General features: G+C 44.5%; 1 protein-coding gene across 1 annotated transcript in view; it reads left to right on the top strand.

Moving 5' to 3' along the window:
• Window positions 1-25010, top strand: part of Vps13d (vacuolar protein sorting 13 homolog D) — a 234382-nt gene that overhangs the window by 33972 nt on the left and 175400 nt on the right. The window contains exons 15-24 of the mRNA XM_059255348.1: window positions 334-409; window positions 803-973; window positions 2029-2159; window positions 4968-5100; window positions 6981-9194; window positions 10489-10640; window positions 13988-15019; window positions 19191-19281; window positions 20878-21004; window positions 22695-22875. Coding sequence (XP_059111331.1) covers window positions 334-409; window positions 803-973; window positions 2029-2159; window positions 4968-5100; window positions 6981-9194; window positions 10489-10640; window positions 13988-15019; window positions 19191-19281; window positions 20878-21004; window positions 22695-22875 — 4308 coding nt within the window. The remainder of the gene's footprint in view (window positions 1-333; window positions 410-802; window positions 974-2028; window positions 2160-4967; window positions 5101-6980; window positions 9195-10488; window positions 10641-13987; window positions 15020-19190; window positions 19282-20877; window positions 21005-22694; window positions 22876-25010) is intronic.

The raw sequence follows: 25010 nt of genomic DNA, 5'->3' as shown, positions 1-25010 counted from the left end.
GTTGTCAAAGACATAGTCTAAATAGCTGAATATTTACCCATTTACTCTGTCTGTACTTCTTTTTGAATGTTCTTAGAGAGTGTGGGAGGATGGACTTAGTTTGAAAAGTTATAAATACTTAATATTCATCTGGCAATCCATTAGATGCACTGGGTACCACATAGCATGTTGTTTGCTCAGGGAAATGGCACAGTAGTGTATAGATTGGTTAAAACTCAGTGTGAAGGGGGTTTGAGTCATATGTGCAAAGAAGGAGCAAGGTGTGCAAGGTGAAGGGGGCAGTGTACTGTCCCGCTTGCCCACTGAAGCATTTTTGTGTGTTGTGTTTAATAGCAGAAAGAAGTCGGCAGAGTTTCACAGTCTTTTGGTCTTCAAACTGCATCGGCAGACAGAAGTGATCAATACTCTGGTAATTTTTCATATGTTCTTAAAAGAAATCATTATTATTGATCGGTAGACTTTGATTTCTGTTCTGTGCATAGTGGTTTGCTAGGTGGATCCATGTCGTGCTGTGAGGCAGCCTGGTACTCTGCAGGTGGGACTGTTTCTCTGGTGTCACTAGGGTAGCTTTGCAAGGCTAGCCCTGGGTTTGCATTATGGGAATAAATACAGCAGCCTAGCTGTCATAATTCCTGTTAAAAATTAGAGTCAGGCCTCATTAGGCTTTATTTTAAAAATCTGCATAATTGTGAACTGATTAGAAAAGAATTTAGAAAATGTCTATTTCCCAGAATGCTTTGCAGGCCTGTGTGGGTATGGTGGTTGTTTTGGCTGTGTTCCACTCTTCCATTCTTTCCTTTAGCTGCAGACCCAGACAATCCCGTCTTTGAGATGCTCTATGAGAGGAATCCAGTGCACAGCCAATTTGAGAGGCGGCTGCATGTCAGCACGAGGCCCCTGAATATCATCTACAACCCACAGGCTATTAAAAAAGTGGCAGACTTTTTCTACAAGGGAAAGGTTCATACCTCAGGTTAACTTTTTTTGTTTGTTTGATTCTCTGTTACCTTTGGGAAAAAAAACTCCTCTTTTGAGTCATTGCTGGTGCTCTGGACAAGGTTTTAATGCATTTGGATGACCTGGTATTGTGGCAAGAGCTGCAGAATAAGTGGCAGGATTGTGTATAGACACCGACTGAGTGTCCTTTGCCAATGTCCTTCCCATATCCCTTTAGGATGCACTTTTTCATACTTCATCCTGGGATGGCAGTTTCTTTGGCAATTCAGGATGTTTTAGCTTGATGAACTAAGGTGGAATGTTCAAGAATTTCTTTCTAGATGGCAGCATCTCTGTTTTTTTTTTTTAACTTGATTTAGACTGTAGGTTTCTAAGTATCGCTGTTGATGCACTTATGATTTCTTTTATTCCTCAAGGAGGTTGAGATAGTTAGAGAAGTGCTTTCACTGACAGGGAGGCTTGTGAAACAGTAACATTTACTTTGTGCACATCCTTCCTCCTTGCTCACTGTGAAGCTCTTGTAGTCTTGACAGTTGTGAGGCTTTTTATATCAACAGCAGCCATATGTGACCTGGCTGACATTTTTCCTTCAATACAATATTCTGCTTTATGATGATTTTGAAGTACAGCAGTTTGGGGTTTTCAGAAATGTTTCTAGGGATTCCAATAAGTTAGGCACTCCTCCCTCATGTACGTCCATGTCCTTAAGGCTGTCCACCATTCCCCCTTGCCTTCTCCTGGCTGTCCTATGATGGACCATGTCAGAGTAAAGAGCTGTTTTTGGCTGGGCAGTGGTGGCACATGCCTTTAACCTCGGCACTTGGGAGGCAGAGGCAGGTGGATCTCTGAGTTTGAGGACAGCCTGGTCTACGAGCAAGTTCCAGGACAGCCAGGGCTACACAAAGAAACCCTGTCTCAAAAAAAAAAAAAAAACAAAACAAAAAACCAAAAGAGCTGTTTTTGTCACTGATTGCCCTTTCCCACTTTGGTGGATCTTCTGGGTACGAGCAGAAGCGACAGTAGCCCAGCTACTTGCAAGTTCTGACGTCTTGTGCCTTTCCAATCTTGCAGGTTTTGGTTATCAGTCTGAGCTTGAGTTGAGGGTAGCTGAAGCAGCTCGAAGACAGTATAACAAGCTGAAGATGCAGACCAAGGCTGAGATCCGACAGACTCTTGACCGGTTGCTTGTGGGAGATTTTATTGTAAGTAGCTTTGCGTTATTCTGTTTGGGGGCAGGAGAGGCAACCATGTTTCCCAACAAGTTCATGACCTGTAGTAGATAGGCTTGCTTGTATCAGTTATGCCAACAGGTGAGTCAAAAAAATAAAAAATAAAAAAGGAAATGCATAATTATATCTGTCATAAAACAAACAGCTCGTGTCTTTTCTATTAGTGGTTCATTTAAGGAAATGAACATTGCTGACCAGATCATGTTTTCCTTGCTCTGAGGGTACTTTCGAGATTTGCCTGAGTGCCTCTCCAGACCTAATCTGCAGGTAGTTCACAGAAGAACCTTCCTCTTACTGTTTTAGAAGGTGTCCAGTAGAACAGTGCTCTACTTGTGGTAGTGACTTTGTGGTGCTGTGTGCCCAGCCGACTCGAGGACACCTGGAATAGAGAGAGCCAAGAAGCAGCTTAACTGTCCAGAGAGGCAGTTTCTGACCCGGGGTGTGGTAGTGCACTGCCCAGGCATGGCAGTAGATGGAGCTGTTAGACAAGTGTGGCTCTTGTGAACCCTGGAAAGTTGGCAGAGATGCTCCAAGTTGAATGCCTAAAGACTTGTGGTGGGGGATGGGTAATTAGTCTTATTTCCGTGTGTGTGTGTGTGTGTGTGTGTGTGTGTGTGTGTGTGTGTGTGTGTATGTATGTTTCAGCATAAATTACAGCTATCAGTGCCTTCCTGTTATCTTCAAAAAAGAGGGTTCTTTCTTTTTTTCTCTTAATTTCTATTAAAATTTTTTCCTACAATACGTTTTGATCATATTCTTTCTCCCTCTCCCAACTCCTCCCAGATCCTCCCCACATCCCTACCCATCTAACTTCATGTTATTTCTCTCTATCTCAAAACAAAAAATACCCCCAAACAAATGAAAATTAAAATAAACACCCTAACAAGACAAGACAAGACAAAACAAAACAAAAACACACAAAAAACCATGGAGTCTGTTTTGTGTTAGCTCACTCTCTTGGGCATGGGGCCCACCGTGGATGTGGTTGATATACCCAGTGACACTCTGTTGGTTTAAATATTAAGCAACTCCACATAGTTAAAAGGGAGGTTTATTTTGTGGGGTAACTTACAAGTGAAGGGATAGGTTACAGGGTCTGGGAAAGGTGAAGCACAGTCCAGCGGTGTTCTCTGGAAAACTCTGCTTGATCTACCTCCAGCGTCCAGGATCCAAGAACCAAGAGAGCCAGCCCATCTGGATCTGGGGTCTTCAGGGGTCCTCTCTCTGCTCTGCCTTGTAGGTGTGACAGTTACCAAAGCCTCAATGGGGGTGGCACTTCCAGGTCAAGGCTGGAACGGCTACCCACTCCACTCCACTAGAGAAAACTGTTTTCCCCATTCCCAGCAGATATCACTTGCAAATATCTTCTTGGTTGGGGGTGGGACTTCTTAGTGATGGGCTTTTGTCTGGTTTTAGTCTGTGCAGTTCTGGTGGGTACTGTCAAGTCTCTGTGTTCCTATGTATACTGGTCCTGTTGTGCCTGGAAGACTGTTTCTATTATACTGACACCTCTATCTCTGACAATATTTCTTCTGCTTCCTCTTCCACATAGATCCTTGAGTCTTGAGGGGAGGGGTTTGATGAAGACATCTTCTCTAGGGTTGGATGCTCCAAAGTCTCTCACTTTTTGCCTTGTCCAATTGTGGGTTTCTGTGTCAATTACCATCTATGCAAAAAGAAGCTTCTCTGGTGAGGATTGAGTGATGCACTGATACTATGAGCACAGCAGTATGACATTAGGTGTCATTTTATTACTGTGTTGCTTTAGTAGAATACTAGTAGTAGGTTTTCCCTTAGGACTCATGACCTATCTAGTCTCAGGTTCTTGGCCATTTTTGCAGTGTCAAGTGTGGGTTTCTGATTACATTTATATAAAGTAGCCTTTACCACATACATGAAATTGAGGCCAATTTTAATCAGAAAGAATTTGCCAATTCATAACTTGCTATATTATTTATATACAAATATTAGAATGTGTATTTCCCTCAAGATACTTTAGCATGAAAGTTTATTTATGCTTTTTTTTTTTTTTTCTCGAGACAGGGTTTTTCTGTATAGCTTTGCACCTTTCCTGGATCTCACTCTGTAGCCTAGGCTGGCCTTGAACTCACAAAGATCCACCTGCCTCTGCCTCCCAAGTGCTGGGATTAAAGGCATGCACCACCACTGCCCGGCTTTATTTATGCTTTTTTGTTTTTTGAGACAGGGTTTCTCTGTATAACAGCCCTGGCTGTCCTGGAACTTGCTTTGTAGACCAGGATAGCCTTGAACTCATAGAGATCTTCCTGCCTCTGCTTCCCAAGTGCTGGGATTAAAGGTGTGTGCCACCATGCCCGGTGAAAGTTTATGATTACCAGTGTCTATGAATAAATACAAGTATTCATATTTCAATGTTGATTTGTATTTCATGATTTCTGTGATACTTCACAAAGTAGTAAGCCCTGTAAATTACAAACAAAAGCCTTCTTAAGCTATCAGTCAGTACAAACAATTCCTCACATTAGTAATTTGCTAACTTTTCCTCTCTACTTCAAACATCTACCTGTGGTGATGTCTTCAGACACTTATAATAAGTATAAGTGTCTTGTGTTTCAGTCCTGAGGCCTGGCATCCTGGCTGGGGTTTCAGGAATGTTTAGACACCTCCAGAAAGCTGCTCGGCAGTCACAGTTATTAGTGCTAAAATGAAGTAGCCCAGGCTAGCCTTGAATTTTGGTTCTCCTGCCTCCTGAATTTTAGAGTTAGAGCAGGCTTACAGCTGAGTTTTATTTTGTCTTTACAGGAGGAAAGTAAGCGGTGGACTGTTCGACTGGACATTTCTGCCCCTCAGGTGATATTTCCAGATGATTTCACCTTCAAGAACCCGGTGCTGGTTGTTGTGGATCTTGGAAGAATGCTTCTGACCAACACCCAAGGTGGAGTGTCAGCGTGAGGTAGCAAACCTGTCTCAGTGCATTGGTCTGTCTGAGCTTCACTAAGGAAAGCTGGGCAGAGAGTTTCATAACATTTTTACACTCCAAAGTTTGGGGTCTGGAGAGGTGGCTCAGTGGTTTTACAGGGACCTGGGTTCAGTTCCCAGCACCCACATGGTGGCTTATAGCCATCCTCAATTCCAGTTCCAGGGGATCCAACACTCTCAACTGACCTCTCTGGGTACCAGGCATGTATGTGGTGCACAGATATGCATGCAGGCAAAAACATTGGGAAAAAGAACAAACAAAAACTCTTGAAAGCTCACTTGTTGCTTCTTTAATACTAAAGAGATACAATTCACATTTCAAAATGTCCAGTTCTCATCCAGGCTGAATCTCAACCCACTGACAGTCTCTAACCCCTCTTCCCTCTGCTTTGACAACCAAACCTGATCTGTATTTTCTGTTCTCAACATTTCATGCTTGTGGAGTATTTGAACACATTGACTTTCATGTTAGGCTTTTTAATTTAATTTAATACTTTGAAGGTTCATCCATGTTGTAGTGTGTGTGTGTGTGTGTGTGTGTGTGTGTGTGTGTGTGTGTGTGTATGTATTATCACACTCCTTTTTATGGCCTTTACTAGTCCCTTTATGAATATATCAAGTTTTATTTACCTGTTCTTTGGTTAGTAAACATTTGCAACACCCTCACCCCCAACCCCCGAACCCTGCTGTTTGAATAATAGCACTGGCAACAGTCCGGTCATGTGTTTGTGGAAACACATCTTCAGTTTTCTTCCATGCTCACCCATGAATGGGGTTGCTGAGCTGTGTGGTAGCCTTAACGTGTAACATTTTTAGGGACTAGTGGATTACTTTCCTGAGTGGCTTATATGCTCACTGGTTTGTGAAGATTCTAGTTTCTTCACATCCTTCTTGTCACTTGTTACCTGACCATTCGATTGCAGACATCTTGGGACTGTGGAGGAGTATCTCCCTGTGGCTTTCTTTGTCTTTCTGTGTGACATTCTACACCATAATAAACATTAATTAACTAATTAATACTTAGTGCTAGAGATAGGAGGTTAATTTTTTATTTTTAAAATATTATTTACTTATCCTTGTATGTGTGTGGGGGCGTGCATGTCATCGGACATGTGGCAGTTAGAGACAACTTTGTGCTCTTGGTTTTCTCCTTCCACCTTTATTTATTTTTATTTTAATTTTTATTTTTTTGTTTTTCAAGACAGGGTTTCTCTGTGTAGTCTAGCTGTCCTGGTACTTGCTCTATAGACAAGGCTGGCATCAGACTCACAGAGATCTACCTGCTTCTGCCTCCCCAGAGCTGGGATCAAAGGTGTGTGCTACCACTACCCGGCTATCATCATTATCATCATCATCACCACTGTCATCACCATCACCATCTCATCATATCATCATCATCATCATAATTTGAGGCAGGGTCTCTCTTTTTAGGCCTAGTAGGCCTGGAATTTACTATGTAGACCAAGCTGGCCTTCGACTTACAGTGATCTGCCTGCTTCTGCCTCTGAAGTACCGAAATATTTATTATGATAGAGTTTTCAGGGTTTTATATCTCTGTCTACAACTTGTTAAGATTCTTTTGAAATATTTATTTTTTAATGTATATTTGTATGAGTTTATATGTACCACATGTGTGCAGCAGCCTGAAGAGGCCAGAAGAGGGCGTCTGATTCCCTGGAATTGGAGTTACAGGTGGTTGTGAGCTGCCATGTGGAGGCCGGGAAAGTGCTCCTAAGCTCTGAGCTGTCTCACCAGCCCTCCTTATTGTAATAAGGGAAGGAGAGAGGGAGAAAATAAGAGACATTTTATTTACTGTCTTTTCATTTTCCCTTATAGAAGACTCTAGGAGGAAAAGTGGGGATGGGTCGGCCTCTGAAGAGAATCAGTTCAGTGACGAAGAATATAAGACCCCTCTTGCCACACCTCCCAGCACCCCACCTCCGGAGACCAGCAGCAGCAATGGGGAGAAAACGCCACCCTTTTCTGGAGTGGAATTCAGTGAGGAACAGCTTCAGGCTCATCTGATGAGTACACAGATGTACGAGAGGTACTCTTTGACGTTCATGGACCTCCAGGTCATGGTGGGGCGCGTGAGAGACAACTGGAAGCGAGTGCAGGACATTGATGTGGGTCCGACACACGTGGTTGAGAAGTTCAATGTTCACCTACAGTTAGAACGTCGACTGATTTACACGTCAGACCCCAAGTACCCTGGGGCTGTGCTCTCAGGCAACTTACCAGACTTAAAAATCCACATCAATGAAGACAAGATATCTGCTCTAAAGAACTGCTTTGCTCTCCTCACCACACCTGAAATGAAACCCTCTGATACCCAGATCAGAGAGAAGATTTTCCCCCAGGAAGGACCGCGCGGAAGCTTGCAGGATTCAGTTATGAACCTGACCCAGAGCATTGTGATGCTGGAGCAGCACACACGGGAGGTGCTGGTGGAGTCGCAGCTCCTCCTAGCAGAATTCAAGGTGAACTTCATGCAGCTCGGTGTGGAGAGCAGTGGCCGCTACATCTCTGTGCTCAAGGTGTTTGGCACCAATGCTCACTTTGTGAAGAGACCGTATGATGCTGAAGTCTCCTTGACTGTTCACGGGTTGCTCCTGGTGGATACCATGCAGACTTATGGTGCTGATTTTGACCTTTTGATGGCTTCCCACAAGAACCTGAGTTTTGATATTCCCACAGGAAGCCTCCGGGATAGCAGGGCGCAGTCTCCTGTCCCTGGACCTAATGTGGCCTTCCTAACTGATGTGGCTACCCTCAACAACCAATCAGCCACTAGTGTTTCCCTGGAGAAAATTCTCACCAAAGAACAAGAGTCCCTCATTAAACTGGAGTATCAGTTTGTGAGTTCAGAGTGCCCGTCCATGAACTTGGACAGCACACTGCAGGTGATTTCCCTTCAGGTAAATAACTTGGACATCATCTTAAACCCAGAGACAATTGTGGAGCTCATTGGTTTCCTTCAAAAGTCCTTCCCTAAGGAAAAGGATGACATGAGCCCTCAGCCTCTGATGACCGACCTTGAAAGAAGCTTTAGAGAACAGGGTACAATCCAGTCAACGTATGAGCAGAACACTGAGGTCGCTGTGGAAATCCACAGACTCAATCTCCTGCTGCTTCGGACAGTGGGGATGGTCGACGGGGAAAGACAGGGCAGGAAAATCGCAACTGCCAGTATTGGTGGCACCAAAGTGAATGTGTCGATGGGTAGCTCCTTTGACATGAGTGGTTCCCTTGGCTGTTTGCAGCTCATGGATCTGACACAAGAGAATGTGAAGAACCAGTATGTCGTCAGCATTGGGAATTCTGTAGGCTATGAGAACATTGTCAGCGACATTGGCTATTTTGAAAGTGTGTTTGTCAGGATGGAAGATGTAGCTCTGACCGAAGCTTTGAGCTTTACGTTTATTGAGAAATCAAAACAGGAGTGCTTTCTCAACCTGAAGATGGCATCCTTGCATTATAACCACTCTGCTAAATTCTTGAAGGAGTTGACATTATCCATGGATGAGCTGGAAGAGAATTTTCGCAGTATGTTGAAAAGTGCAGCCACAAAAGTCACCACAGTTTTAGCCACCAAGACTGCCGAGTACAGTGAGATGGTGTCACTCTTTGAAACCCCAAAGAAGACCCGGGAACCCTTTGTCTTGGAGGAGAACGAAATCTATGGGTTTGGCCTTCCTTCCCCTCGTTCGGACACTGTGAAGCTCATCTTGAACATAAACATCGAGTCTCCAGTTGTTTCTATCCCTCGGAGGGCTGGCAGTCCTGAGCTGCTGGTGGGACACTTAGGACAGATATTCATCCAGAATTTTGTGGCAGGAGATGACGAATCCAGAAGTGACCGCCTGCAGGTGGAAATCAAAGACATTAAACTCTATTCTTTGAATTGCACTCAGCTGGCAGGCAGAGACAGTGCTGGGCCTGAAGTCAGTCGGACGTTTTGCCCGCCCTCTGGGTCCGTCAGTGCCAACAGTCAGGAGGAGGCTCATTTCACACGACATGATTTCTTTGAATCTTTGCATAGAGGCCAAGGTGAGAAGCAGAACTGAGTTGAGTATGTGTAAAGGTTCTCAACCCAACTCCTGTATATGTGTCCCTGAAAACAACACAGCCCCTTTTAGGGTTATCTCTGGGTAATGTGTGAAAAATCATAGTGGTGTTTTAACAGCTTCATGAAGGGCTGGCATGGTTTTACTTTCTCTTTTTGGACAAAATATGAATGTACTTTGAAGTGTTGTCCTATGAAGTTGGCTGAGTGCTTCTTTACAGAGCTGCTACAGTGAACGGATGTAGTCTGACCTCACTTTGTATAATATTTCTATACTTTTGTTCTAAGCTGTACATTTTTCTTAGTTAAAGACTGCACCCTAAGGTAACGCAAGAGATTTACGTAAATAGAAAAGGAAACTTTACTGCTCTGCCATCTTCTAATTGGGTCAGTGTAGGGTTCAAGGAATAATGTTTTCATGTTTGAGGAATGATGTTTTCGTGTTTGTATTCTGGATGCAGACAGTTAGACCCAAGCAGTCCAGCTACAGAATCAGGGAAGTTCCAGAGACTGTTTATTGGTGAAGAAACTAATGCCTTTGAAAATATCTGTGCCTCTCAGAAAGTCCTTCACTGATTCATTTGAAATTTAGAGAGCCAGCCTCTGGCCTTGAGTGTGCTAGGCATGCACTTGGCCACTACTTCATTTCCATGCTTAGCAAACAGTTCTTTTCTCTGTTTGGAATAAAGCGTTCAGTTAGGAAGATGTCTTAAGGCCTAATGAGAAGGCTGTGTCTATCTCTGAAAGCTAAGGATGGAGGCAGTCTGGTTTGGAAAACTAGCTTTTATGGCTAAGAGTAATGTAAGGTAGTCAGTCTGTGGACTGACTTAATGTTTACCATATCAAATACATTTTAAATTATATTTATTTGGTGTGTGTGTGTGTGTGTGTGTGTGTGTGTGTGTGTGTGTGTGTGCATGCACACTACAGTGCTGTGTGTGGAGGTCAGCCTTTAGCCATGTAAGTTCCAGAGATTGAAATCAGGTCATTAGGCTTGACAGCAAGTGCCCTTATTTAGCCTTTGAGTCATTTTTGCCAGCCAGTAATATTTCATATTTTGAAGCTGCCAAGCAGAAAATATCATGAAAATACCTTTCCCACCCCCCCATCTTGTGGTTCTGCTTGCTGTGAGTGTTGGTCTCAGCCATGGACTCAGTTGCCAGGCTAACCTGCCATCAGATAACCCCTGGGCTTTATTTTATATACAGGACACTTGGTCCTCAATAACAAACCAGATATTAGTGTTCATGGTCTGTCATTTTTGTTCACTTCTGCCAGCCTTTCATATCCTGAACAATACCACCATCCAGTTTAAACTGGAGAAGATCCCTATTGAGAGAGAGTCTGAGCTGACTTTCTCCCTCAGTCCAGATGACCTGGGGACATCCAGCATCATGAAGATTGAAGGAAAATTCGTCAACCCAGTTCAGGTAAACAAACACAGGGTTGATTTTCAGGTCAGGGCAGTTGACAGCCCATCAGGTTGTGTTCTTTGTCTGAAATGCGGGAGACCTGATGCTTTTTAGGCTTTGGAACTTTATGTATTCGGGACATTTGCAAACCTTAATGGTCAAGCATCTCTGATCTCTAATTTGAAATCTGAAATGCTCTTAGGTTGGAAACCTTTTGAATGTTGTATCAGCTATTAGAAAGGTTTCAGGGGTATTTTGGATTTCAGATTAGGGACATTTAATTTGTGTTTATTTATTTAAGTTTTATTTTATGTGTGTGAGTGCTTTGTGTGCCTGTATGGAGTATACTGTGTATGTGTCTGGTGTCCAAGTAGGCCAGATGAGGGTGCCTGATTCTGTGGAACTAGAGTTAGGGATGATTGTGAGCTACTATGTGGTTTCAGGGAACTGAACCTGAGTCTTCGACAAGAGCAGCAAGTGCTTTTAATTGCTAAGCCATCTCTTCAGCCCCATCCATATTTATTTTATATTTGTATTGTATATAGTACTGAGATTATAATGGTATATATTTATGTGTATTAAGCATTGGAAGAAAATGTATAAGTTCAAGGAAATAATCATCAATGCATGTTCATGTTGATAACTTATTCTAATAGACGTGGAACATCTGTGTAGCCCAGGCTGACTTTGAATTCATAATCCTCCTGACTCAGCCTCTTGAGTGCTGGGATCCCTCAGCAACATGGGCTCCTTTTGTCATGTCATGTTGTCCCTGGGCAGTGGCTTTTTTCATGTATCACAGAGGAAGAAAGTGGATCTCTAATCCCATGCCCAAAAGCCGGTTGCTCTTTCCCAGGAGGATGTAATTCTCACCCCACTTTGTACACACTTTGACTAGACTGTGGAACAATGTGATTTGAGCCATTAGGCTTGTCCTCTCTGAATTGAGTTGTGTGTGTGTGAACTATGTATGTATCTTTTCTCCTTTTTAACAGGACTAGAGGAAAGAGTAAGATTAGGAAACACGAGGACTCAGGATCTTAGGACAGTGGACCCTCTGTCAGGCTGTAGTTGGTCTCAAGTTTGTCTTTTAGTTGTTCTGAAGTAACCCAGGAACAGATATCTCTATCTCTGTTGGTATCAGTAGCTCCTAGGTGTGGGTCTTTGGGTGAGAAACCTTCCCCCAGCGTTCTCTCTCTCTAAATTAAATTTTTCTATATGTATGGGTGTATTATCTGCACGTATGTTTGTGTAACACATGTGTGTCTAGTGCTCACAGAGGCCAGAAGAGATCATCAAATTCCTTGGAACTGGAGTTACGGATAGTTGAGAGTATGGTTGCTGGGAATTGAACTTGGGTCCTCTGTAAGAGTATCCAGTGCTCTAAACTACTGAGCCATCTCTCCAGTCCCCCTTACTCCCTTTTATTGAGACAGGATCTCATGTAGCCCAGGTCGGCCTCTGACTTGATGTGTTCCTGAGGATGACCTTGAATGTTGGATTCTCCTGTTTCTACCTTCCAGTACTAGGCTCATTCTTTTTAATGAGATAGTTTGGGGCAGGGGCAGGTGAAATGATTTAGTAGGTAAAGTGCTTGCTGTGAAAGCAAGACAACCCAGGTTCCATCTCCGGAACCTACACATCAGGTGGAAGGAGAAAAACTTCATAAGATTATGCTGTGACTTCTACACATGCTGTGCGTGCACACACATTTGCACTGCACACACAAGGATAATAGACATTTTTTTAAAAGAAACATTATAAGGCAAATCCCAGGCTTTATTCACTTCATCTTGTTTATTTGGAATGTGTTTCTCTGAACTGTGTGTCTCCATGTATTATAATGGCTTTTGATTCTCAAGAACGTCTTCACTTTGGTTTGTTTGCACCGGGAGCCAAGCAAGGTCTGCAGATTGCATTAGAGGCTGTGTCTTTAGGTCTCTAGGTCTCTCCGGATCTGCCCCATCTGCCATGCCATAACTCTGTGTGGACACTGGTCAGTTGCCTATAGAATGGCCTACATGGTGCATTGGCTGTTGTTTGTGTCTTTCTGAACATGTTTCTGCTGTGAACTACCCAGGCGTCTCTGGATTCTGGGTCTTTTCTTGGCTCTGCTTCTCATTTGCCCAGAACTTCACAGGTGCTGTCTGTCAGGCACCTCCAGTTACATTATATCTGTCACACAATGTCTGCATTTGATGAGGGTGTGTAGGTGGCAAGAGCCTGATCTCTCACTTGTAAAATTCCCTGTCAGTCATTTCTCTTGCTTCATACCACTAATGAACTCTGTGGGGATGAAGATTAAATTAGGGGTTATAGAACGGTCACTTTCCAAGTCTGTCAAAATTTCTGTATCTATGAGTTGGAATCCCTCTGTTAATTAATTGCCCTTAATTAGTAAAAAAGATGTACTTGAAAATATTTTTAAATAAGAAATTCTAACTAAAAGAGAGTAAGACACCAGGGGTGCAGCTCAGTGACAGTGTTTGCCTAATGTGCACAGGGCTCTGGGTCCCACCCCAGCCCCAACAACGGAAACTGTAAGAGAGAAAAAACATAATTGCAGATCAGATCATTGTTTGAAAAGTACTAACCATTCTTTGTCCCACTGACTGCTGATCTGGGTAGGTTTTTTTTTTTTTTTTTCTCTGAGACAGGGTTTCTCTGTGTAGCTTTGGAGCCTGTCCTGGAACTCACTCAGGAGACCAGGCTGGCCTCGAACTCATGGAGATCTGCCTGCCTCTACCTCCCCAGTGCTGGGATTAAAGGGGTGCACACCACTGCTCGGCTGACCTGCAGTAGTTTACAGTCTTGTTTTTCAGTCCTGTGCTGTGCCCACGTTAGACTTTTGAAGTCTCCTCCTTGCTTTCTGCAGTTCTTTCGTGTGGTTAGAAAGATTGGCTTTGCCGACTTGAGCGTACCAAGGAGCACTCACTGCAAGTTATGTGCATAGATTATTCTGCAAGGGGCTAGGGAGAGCCTTGTGAGTGGAAGTGAATGGAGAGGACAGAGGAGAAATGATGGCCCTTGGTGCCAACTAACATAAAGCCTCTTGGTAAACACAGAACTACCAACTGGGAGGGGTTCAGGGTCTGTGTGATAGTAATAGTGTGGGAGGGACTGGAGAGACAGTTCAGTGGCTAGGGCCACTGTTCTTCCAGAAGACCTGAGTTAGGTTCCTGGTATTTGTGTTGGGCAGCTGCCGGCTGCCTGTAACTTCAGCTTGGGGAAGTGTATTGGGGGGAGGGTCCTGACTCTTTTAACCTCCATGGGCACCTACACTCCTGTATACCCCCCATACACAAAATTGCAAGTAAATTTTAAAAGATGGTTCTGGAGTAACTGGTTGTTCCCTTTGAATGCAGGTGGTGTTAGCCAAGCACGTGTATGAGCAGGTTTTACAGACGCTGGACAACCTTGTGTACAGTGAAGATCTGAATAAGTTTGCAGCCAGTGCCCCATCCTCCCCCTGCCCTAACTCCCCCCTGCCCCCACTTAGCTCCTGCGGAGAACCTTCTGTGGAGAGGAAGGAGAACGGCTTGTTCAGCCATTCCAGCTTCTCCAGCACCTCGCAGAAGTCCTTGTCTGTGAAGGAAGCCAAAGCCTTTACTCAGATTCAAGCCAACTTCTGTATATCGGAGTTGCAGGTTCAGCTGAGTGGTGACCTGACTTTGGGGGCCCAAGGGCTTGTGAGCTTAAAGTTTCAGGATTTTGAGGTGGAGTTCAGTAAAGACCATCCGCAGACCTTATCCATTCAGATTGCCTTGCGCTCACTCCTCATGGAAGACTTATTGGAGAAGAATCCAGACTCCAAGTATAAGAGCCTGATGGTCTCTCGAGGGGCTCCCAAGCCATCTAGCTTATCACAGAAGGAGTATCTCTCCCAATCCTGCCCTTCGGTATCCACTGTGGAGTATCCCGACATGCCCCGGTCTCTCCCTTCCCACATGGAGGAAGCTCCGAACGTCTTTCAGTTGTATCAAAGACCCATCTCCACATCTCGGAAAAAGCAAAAGGAAGTTCAGGACAGCAGCTACCCCCTGACCCCACCGCCTTCTCCCACAGTGGACGAGCCCAAGGTGCTTGCTGGAAAGAATAAATTTGACGATTCCTTGGTCCACATCAATATATTCTTGGTGGATAAAAAACACCCAGAATTCTCTTCTAGTTACAATCGCATTAACCGGAGCATCGACGTTGACTTTAACTGCTTGGATGTGCTAATCACCCTGCAAACCTGGGTGGTGATTCTGGACTTCTTTGGGATCGGCTCCACTGCAGACAACCACGCCATGAAGGTGCCGCCTGAGGACCCTCTACAGAACGTGAAGTCGGAGTCCCGCGCTGCCATGGAGTCTGAGCTCCAGGAGCCAGTGAACTCCAAGCTGGATCTCAAGGTATCGTTATCCTCTGAAGATGAGTTTGAATCCTATCTAAATGTGAGCATTTTACATTTATCCTGGAAAAGAGTTCTCATTGGCTGAGGGCTGTGTAGTCTGTGTCTGGCTGTTGAGAAATATAGATGTTCGTGACATATAGACAGTGATGTCTTGGAAAGGGCTTTGTTGTAAAGCCCATCTGGAGGAAGAGGGAATAGATGAAGCAGCCTGTCTTCTTCTGGGCCATGTGACTCCAGGGAATCCTTTTTGTTTCTTTAGCTTCTTTCCTCCCCGTCCATCTTCTGTCATGGTGTCAGCGGTGTCTGGTGCATGGTAGCAGCTTCTGTGCGTGGCTTTCTTGTGAGCTCTCACAGCACTATTGGCTGTCACTGGGCCCACTGCAGGCTGCCATGGGATGCAGTGTGCAAGGTTAGATTGTCTGTTGGAATCCTGGCTCTGCACTGGAACCTGCAGCGGTGGTCTTGGGTGAATGAGGAAGTTTTTTCGCTAGTAAACTAGGTGGTGTGCTGCAGTGCCTATAGAGAGGGTGGTCCCAGGCATTAGACGGGATGAGTGTGAGACCCTCCACACGGTATGTGGCACATAGCAAGCATCCAGTGAATGGTTGCCGTTACAGTTTTTAATATGACATGGATTGCCATGCTTGTAACTTAATCTTGATATTCATATTGTAAATATTAAAAAATAACCCGTAAGGTAGCATTTTAAGGCATTCTGCAGTGTATGATGGAACAGTAGTCAGGTACACTGAGCTGACTGTGTGGGTCAGTACAGGCCTGTTGTAAGTTATAAGGCCTGTCCAGAGTTCTGGCACCTGTGCAGCAGCAGCTGGTCACTCTGTGTGCCTGGGGAGGAATGTCTTTATTTACATGTCTTGGTGCATGTGGCCTGCATGTACTGCTGGGAACAGCCAGGAACCCATCAACCCGTGTTGGTGTTGTCTTGTTTCTCTAACCCACAGCAGGCTTTACTCCTCTAGAAGGGGGAAGCCTGGGAGGAGAGGTGGGGGCAGGGGGGGCGGGGCAGGGGGCAGTTCTACCTCGAACTCAGTTGGCTGGAAAAGCCAGTTCTGCCTCTTGCTCGGTGGGTGGGTGAATGCTCTGAGGCTCTGGGGCATTGGGCCTAGCACGGTGACTGCAAGTGGCAGCAAGTGGCAGCGTTCAGTCATTCTTTGGTTGCATTTGATGTGTTATAAAGGTGACTTTATTCTCCTGGTGCCTGTGGGGATCTGCCTTAGGACTTCTTCCCTGCTGTGGGAAGATGTGGTGTGCTCCTGGGACCTTTGCACAGTCTGCTACTGAGGAGCACAGGACTACATAAGTGCTTCCCACAATGTATTTTTTGAGACAAGAATTTTTGAACATTTTTATTGTGATGGATTTCTAATATAACACAGAGGAAATGAGTCATGAACCTCAATATTCCTGGCACTAGAATCTGTCACATCACCTTTATTCCCTTTTCTTCACTGAAATCTTTTTTTTTTTTTTTTTTTTTTTTTTTGGTTTTTCGAGACAGGGTTTCTGTGTGTAGCTTTGTCCCTTTCCTGGAACTTGCTTTGGAGACCAGGCTGGCCTCGAACTCACAGAGATCCGCCTGGCTCTGCCTCCCGAGTGCTGGGATTAAAGGCGTGCACCACCACCATCTTTTAAAGCAAGTTCTAGGGCAGGTCAGATTGTTCAGTGGGTAGAGGTGTATGCCGTCAAGCTGTTGACTCACATGGAAGAAGAAGAGAACTGACTCTTGAAAGTTGTCCTGTGTAGCACGAATCTTAAAGGGTCTTATTAATAAAATCAAACCCAGGAGCCAGGTATTGGGGTGAACGCTGAATGATCAGAGAGACAGAACAAGCCACAGCTAACCTCACCTGGCCAGCTTCTCAGCTGGTCTTGTTTCCTCAGACTGGAAGCTTCTGTGTCCTCATCCCAATGGCTCTCAGCTGAACTGCTGCTCGAAAGCCTGAAGCTTAACCAGCTAAAAGCTTCTAGTTTCTGGTCCTCATGCCTTATATATCTTTCTGCCTTCTACCATCACTCCCTGGGATTAAAGGCTCGCTTTCTGGGATTAAAGGCGTGAGTCACCATGCTTGGTGATGGATTTCTGCCTCTGGAATGCTAGGATTAAAGGCGTGTGCTACCACTGCCTATCCTAAGTATCTAGTGGCTTTTCTGTTCTCTGACCCCAGATAAGTTTATTAGGGTACACAATATTTTGGGGAACACAATACCACCACACCTCCACATGTGTACATATCCATGTTCACACACACACACACACACACACACACACACACACACGCACACAAATGTTAAAAAATTAAAGCCAAGGCTATATAGTGAGATTCTCTCAAAAACCAAAGTAAAATTAAAAAAAAATTCTAGATACCATTACACCCCCATATTTGTTTCTAGAAAAAAATGGATATTTTTCTACAAAATCACAATCATTGTCTCGCTACATTGACAGACATGCCTTGGTGTTACATAGCACCATCAGGCCACACTCAGATTTCCAGAATGTTGCACAAATACCTTTTCCTGGATGAATTGTGGAGGCATGAATGATTTGAGAGACTTGAGGCCTTTCCTTTGGTCTCTGCAATGCTAGGCTTTTCTGAGAGGTAAGTTTTCCCAGCTACAGAATGAGAAGTCAGTAAAACAGCACATGAAAATCTGAGTCAGTGTCCAACGAGGGTCCATGTGTTACATTTGCTGTCCTGTTTACTTAGTCTCTTGTGTCTCCCAGCACCCTGTGCATCGATTTGCTAGGGAACCCGGGCTTATGCTGGGGCTGCACTCCACGTGTTAGTGGTTTTCCTACTTCCTACTCGACTCCATCCTGTTTGGGATTGGAAGTTTGTGTGTGCATCTGATTCAGATGCACTTCTTCAGATGCACTTCTTGGAGAGGACATAGCACCAAAGTGGCAAGTGCTTCCTGTCACTCTGAGGACAGCTGGTCCTTCTCAGTGATGTGAAGGTGCCATGCCGTGAAGTGAGTTCAGGTGATAACAGCGGGGTTCCTTTCAACACAGCATCTTTAGACTCAGGGTGTGTAGTCCCAGGAGATTCACTGCTTAAGGATCTTATTTTCCCTTTTTATGGACTTTGATGTCTTGATCCTTCTGTGGTCCCTGTCAGAGGAATGAGAACATCTCCGACTGAGGTCGCTGCTCTGATGACAATGCTCTTTCCACTTCCTATGCCTTTTATAGGTGCTTTTCCTCCTTTCTGCTCTCATTTTCTTTGTTTCTCTTTGCGTTTCCTACCCATCTGTCAACTCCTACTCTGTGAAGACTTCGAGGACACAGGGGTGTGTGGCACACATGCTCTTTTGTCTCCTGCTCCTTCCTTCTCTTCCGTCAGAGCCTGGCCCCTAAGGCAGAGGAGCTGAGGACTGACCCAGCAAATTCTTAGACATAGAAGTATTTTCAGTAGTTGGAATTAGCATAGTGCAGCCTCTCTCTGTCAGAGAATTCTATTCTCAAGACAAGAGGACACTGTCCCTGCCCCCTGAAGTCCCATTGCTAACCATAGACCTCTGTTAAATATGGGTTCAAAGGCATTAGGCAGGACTCCAGGTCGTTTTCATCATTTGCCTACATAGATTTTCTAGAGGAGACCTGACTTTACAGATTTGTGAGTCATTACAGAACTATGCACTGCTAACAATTAATTGCTAAGATGGGAAACCTTGTTTTATACCATGTAACATTCCACCACCAACAGAGGAACATAGAGGAGAGGTCACAGAATCTGAAACTGGAATTCCTTCCTCATGTGCTTGGTTAGTAGATCTGCTTTGGGCACAATTGAAATTGGCATCATGAAAAGGTTTGAGCTGGCAAGATGACTCAGCATGTGTAAGTGCCTGCTACCAAGCCTGACAATCTTGGGTTCGAGTCCCAGAACCCACACAGTGGAAGAAGTGGAAGGAGAGAAGATTGATCCCCACACATTGTCCTATGACCTCCAAACACATGTGCATGTGCAAGCCCAGGTACACACACACACACACACACACACACACACACACACACACACACACTGAATAAATAATAAAAGATTTACCTTCACTTTCCCAAGCCTGTCCCCATTCTCACCCGTTCGGTTTTGCCATTTCCTGTTCCTCTCATTAACTTGCCTTTTGCTTTGTACTTTGTGTCCCAGGTTCATTCGCTTTCTCTTGTGCTGAGCAAGGCCACCAGTGAGCTGGCTAAAGCAAATGTGTCCAAATTAGTAGCACACGTGGAGATGATCGGTAAGTGCGACCAAAGCAAACACTTCACGATCTGGTAAATGTTTCAACACCCAGCACAAAACTAGTTGTCCTCACATGCCAAGTAGGTGTACATCTGTGGCTTGATCGTGGGTATTGGTATGGCCATTATTTATGGTGGTGGTCCCAAATCCTGGCTTGGGATCAGCATTGCCTGGATGGCTTATTACAAAGGCAGGTAACGGTACAACTTTCTCCCTGCTCCTCTCCCATCTCATCCCAAGGGCCCCTAGCATCTATCTGTGTAGTGTGACCAGATAATTTTTTTTTGTTTAAATTGGGATACTTTTGAGAGTGAAATGGAGAGATATTAATAGTTAGATCTGGAAGACAGGCAGGTCGAAGGGCTGTCTGTGGAAAATGGGACAAGCTCATTCTGTCTGTGGTCTTAAGTAGGGGTGCTGCCAGAGGGTATGGTGTTCTGCAGCAGGGTATGGCAGCAAAGCTGGCCTCTTTCTGGTGAGCATTTGCAGGTTGGAATTCTTACTAGAATACCATGTTCTAAGGGGTAGGGTTTACAAAGCATGAGCTCAAACACTGACCTCCCTTAAGGAATGTGTAATGCAGTAGTGAAGACAGAGATGCTAACACTGTCATGAAGTCAAGAAATTGGAGAAGAAATTACCTGACAGAGAGGTCTCGTGCCTGGTATGATTTTAGAAAAGCATCCTAGAAGAGAGGTCTTTAATTGGGAGGAGGCTGGCATTTTTGTTAGAGGACATTAGGAATCAAAAAATAAATATATGTCTTTAGTCCCTGGGGAACTCACCTGGCCTGCCAGAGGTGTGTACCTTGGTGATCATGGTGACAGCTGGGTAAAGTGACGATTGGTTTTGTCCTGTAGAAATAATAGTTCAGTCATTGACCTGGAACTTCATGTAGACCAGGCTTCAGTTCCCAGGGATCCACCTGCCTCTGCCTCCTAAGTACTGGGATTACAGGCGTACACCAGCCACTGCACCCTGTAGGAAGGAACGTTTCATGCTCACGTTCCAGTACATGTGCCCCAGCACCCGTCTCCATCCTCACCCCAGGGCTGTGCTCCTGCCAGCAGACTCATTTCCAATCTGTGTCAGCACCTTCGTCCCCACGCATTAGCTGAAGTCACTGCAAGCCCACTCAGTGTTGCTTGAGCAGCTGACACAGACACTTCCTCCCTTGTTCTTTTATTCCTAGTACAGTGAATAGACCACGTGATGGTTCTCTCACTTCTAACCAGCGGTCTGGTCTCCGAGGATTCTGTTTCTACCTGCAGCTGCCAGTGTTTTGTCCTTCAAGTTGGAAATGCATTTAGTTAGTTTTCTTTCTGACGTAGATGTGCCCTAGTATGCAATGTTGCTGGCTTGTATAGACTTTGTTGTTTAGACTTGTTCATCTCCTTGAGACTTTGGCTTTGAAACCCTTAGAAATAGCACATCAAGTGTTTCTCTGCTGTCTTGGCGTCTGGTAATTTACTTTTGACATTTAGTTTGATTAAAAAGTGGAAGTCTGAGGCATGTGCATGTCTGTTTTAATTCACATGTATTAAACAAGTCCAGAAAATGTCTATAATAACGTGTTCTAATTTTAACACTGTAGAGGGAGACCTGGCCTTGCAGGGAAGCATTGGGAGCCTGTCCCTGAGTGACCTCACGCCACATGGAGACTTCTACAGAGAACGTTTCACCACAAGTGGAGAAGAGGCGCTCATCTTCCAAACTTTCAAGTAAAACATGCACGTCTTTCCTCTGGGCTGTGTGTCAAGTCGCTTGCTATAAAACATCCACCCTTTCTTGGGCTGTGTGTGGTGATCACTGCTGTTTGGAGTCCTTTTTAGACATTGTTTTACGTGTGTTTATTTTCTGTGTGTCTCCCACAGTGTGTGTGTGGAGGTCAGAGGACAACTTGCAGAGCCGCTTCTCTCCTTCCACCATGGGGGGTTCTGGGGATCGAACCCAGGTCGCCAAGCTGCTGAGCTGTCTTGCCAGCTCACTGTGTAAAATCCTTATTGACTAAACAGTGAAAAATTTTACTTTCTTAAGTAAAATTGAAAAGATCTAGCTTGTGAGGAATCCTGATTTATATTGAATTTTATTAAAGAAGATTTGCGTTGGAGATTACTTAGTGTCATAAGCGTATTGGATAGGATTGAAATAATCCCAGTTATCAGAAGACCTGGGCTTTGTCTGCTCCTACCAACTTGCTGTGTGACTTGAAGCAAGTCACTTAATTTCTGTGTGCCACTCTTCCTCTGTCTGTGAAGGGGGCCTGAGTTGAGCATCTCTGAGCTTCCATGTAGCACTGAGCATTCTTGCCTGATTTCAGTCTGAGAGTCCTGCTCCCGCTGAGTGTGCTCTCTTTGCTAATAAGTATGACTTATGTTGAATTCCTGTTGGAATTTAGAAGGTGTCTTTAGACCTATCTGCTTACTTTAAAGAATGGTTTTCCTGGATGAAGTTTTCAGCTTTCTTGAGAGGTAGTAGAAAATGTAGTTGTATAGTCCTGCCCATTAGTATTATATAAGGTCAAGGCTCCTGTTCATGCCCCCCCCCCCTTCCTTTTAGTGTGCTGAGAAAAGTGGTTCCCAAAAAACATCTGTGGGCTGAGGATATGGCTTATTGGTAGAGTGCTTGCTAGCTTGCACAAAGCTCTGGGTTCAGTCTTTAGCGAACCCCCTTAGCTCACTCTCCTCCGAGTCTGAGAACTTCTCACTGTGAGGTTGCCTCACTCTACTGAGAATTTCAGAGTTTAGTTTGATTTGCTTATTTTATACACGGCAATGGCATGGTTCTACAATAAATGAGATGATTAACGTGAACCCTTAATTCTTTGCTTGGCACAAAAGTGCATTCTTTGGTAAATATGAATTCCTTCCCTCACTGACTGTGGGGGAATCATTTCTTGGCATCCCAGGTCATTAGATTCCGAGTGACTGTAAAAGTCTTCTGTTTATCTTTGAGTCTACACTCGACATTACAGTCTACATTTCACTGACATAAAAAGACAACCCCTCTCTGTTTTTTAGAAGCCCCCTTTCCCTGGAAGCACTAGCTCTGCCTCTTCCATTTCTCCATGGCTTTTAAAATTACTTCCCTAACCCATATCGTCACAGCCTCTGCCAGGAGCAGCCGCAGCCCTTACAGCAGGGACAGGAGGTGCTGTGCCGGGGCAGCACTCAGGGGCCTTAGGTGCTTTCTAGAGGGATAGTGAGTTTTGTGCTCAGTGGTGCCCATTGTTTGTAGCCCTGGGTGTCACATCACACTTTTGTTTAATGTCCTTACTATTAAATTATTAACAGGCTTGTTTTGGGGGTTTTCTGTTTTAATAGCTAGAGCTTTTTGGAGAGGAAGCCCTTAAATCAACGTAATACTCAAATCTTGCTGATGTCTGAGTCTTATTTTTGTCCCCATTTCCAGATATGGGCAGCCAGACCCTCTGCTCCAGAGAGAGCATGACATTCGCGTGAGCTTACAGATGGCCTCTGTGCAGTATGTGCACACGCAGCGCTTTCAGGCGGAGGTGGTGGCCTTCATTCAGCACTTCACTCAGCTGCAAGATGTCTTAGGGCGCCAGCGAGCTGCTATTGAGGGTCAGACGGTGGGTAGCATCTTGTCTCTAAGTTGCCTTTTCAATTTGACTGTTTTCTTTTATTGAAAATAGATTTTTTTCATGCAGTATATTCTGATTATGGTTGTCCCTCTCTCAGCTCCTTTCAGTTCCTCTCTTGTCTCCTCCCATCTAGATCCACACCCTTTCTATCTATAGTTAAGAAAAAAAAAACAAAAAAAACAAACAGGCATCTAAAGAATAGCAATAAAGTAAAATAAAGTAAAATGATATGGGGTGTGTATGTATGTGCATGTACGCGTGTATGTATGTGCATGTACGCGTGCGTGTGCACAGGCACGTGCTTGCTTGCCTGTGTGGGCACATATATGCATCAGAGGTTGACATCAGGTATTTTGCACACAGGGCTTCTCACTGAAGCTGAAGCTTGCTATTTCAGTTAGCATGGCTGGCCAGCAAGTCACTAGGATTCTTCTGTCTCTGCTCCCTAGCACTGGGGTTACAGTCGTGTGCTGCCATTCCTGCCTTTTACATGGTGTTCTATTTTCGTTTCTGTTGCTCTGATAAAATACCCCAACATAAAGCAACTTAGGGGGAGAAAAGGGTTTATTTAGCCCATGTTCCAGGTTACAGTCCATCATAAAAAGGACGTCACAGCGGCCGGAGCTTTTGGCAGGTGTAGTCAGGAGCAGAGAGAAATGGATGCCGTCATGCCCACTTGCTTGCTCAATTCCTTACTTGCTTGCAGGCATGCTCACTCACTTACTTGTTCAGCTTGCCTTCTCCATTCTTAAACAGCTCAGGACCCTCTCCTTAGGGAATATTGGGCTTGGTCCTCTTCATCAGTTTAGATGTTCTCTGCCACTCCAGACATCCCCACAGAGCAACCCAGTGTAGATATTCCCTTAGTGAGAATCTGTTCCCATGATTCTAGGTTGTGTCGGGTGTACGTTAAATCTGATCAGCACGTGTAGGTTCTGGAGATCAAATTCATGTTCTCATGGCTTACGTAGCCAACACTGGTATCCATTAAGCTGTCTCCACAGTCTTATTTTATGATTTCTAATTACACAAATGGGTGTGTATCTGTTTGTGGTTATGTACACATGAATGTATGTGCCCACAGAAGTCAGAGACAGCCATTCCCTTGGAGCTGGAGTTACAGGTGGTTGTGAGCTGCCCAGCGGGTGCTGGGAAAGGAACTCAGGTTTCCTGGAAGAGCAGTACATGCTTTCATCTACTGAGCCATCTCTCCAGTTCGTGGTCAGTAGAACTTTGAAGCCTCCAGAGATAAATCTAGAACATTTCACTGAGGAAAGGAGAGGTATTTTCTATTTACCAATGTGTGGTCTGTGTGGCAGGTTGATTCCCCATCTCTAAGTCATACCTTAAGTTCCTTTGAAGTTTAGCTTTAGTTGTCTGTAAAAATAATAGAAGAGCCGGGCGGTGGTGGCGCACGCCTTTAATCCCAGCACTCAGGAGGCAGATCCAGGCAGATCTCTGTAAGTTCGAGGCCAGCCTGGTCTCCAAAGCGAGTTCCAGGAAAGGCGCAAAGCTACATAGAGAAACCCTGTCTCGAAAAACCAAAAAAAAAAAAAAAAAAAAAATAGAAGAGATTTCTGATTGACACTTTGGACTTCTGGACCCTTTCAGGACTTTATTGGGGTCACTTCTGGAAACTGTTGGATGATTTTCCAAATGGATGAAACTTTCCTGGACATTTCAGTTCATGGCACCCTTAGTGCCTGGATCATTTCCCCCACTTTGGTGCTGGTGATGGACTCTAGGGCCTGGCACTGCTGGACGCCTGTCCTACCATTGAGCTACAGTCCTCAGACCTTGCTTTGTAAGGCAGTGTCTTACTATATAATCCAGGCTGATTTTGAACTCACTGTGTTGATTCGGCTGGCCTTAAACTTGTGATCCACCTGCTGCAGCTTTACTGTTGGAATTGTAGGCATGTGTTACCTTGCCTAGATATTCTATGTATTTTATAATGTTTAAAGTTATTTTTTAAAATGTATTTTTTCCTTTGAGAATTTTATACATGTATACAACATATTTTTATCATAACTACCCCTACTTTTCCCCCCAAGCGCCTCTCATACTCATAAAAAGTCCCCCTCCCAACTTATGTCTTCTTGTTTTGAATAATCCATTGAGTC

The sequence above is a fragment of the Peromyscus eremicus genome, chromosome 2 (assembly GCF_949786415.1).
Source record: "Peromyscus eremicus chromosome 2, PerEre_H2_v1, whole genome shotgun sequence".
NCBI lineage: Eukaryota > Metazoa > Chordata > Mammalia > Rodentia > Cricetidae > Peromyscus > Peromyscus eremicus.
The sequence above is the reverse complement of the archived record's forward strand: the minus strand, read 5'-3'. Positions and strand labels throughout refer to the sequence as shown.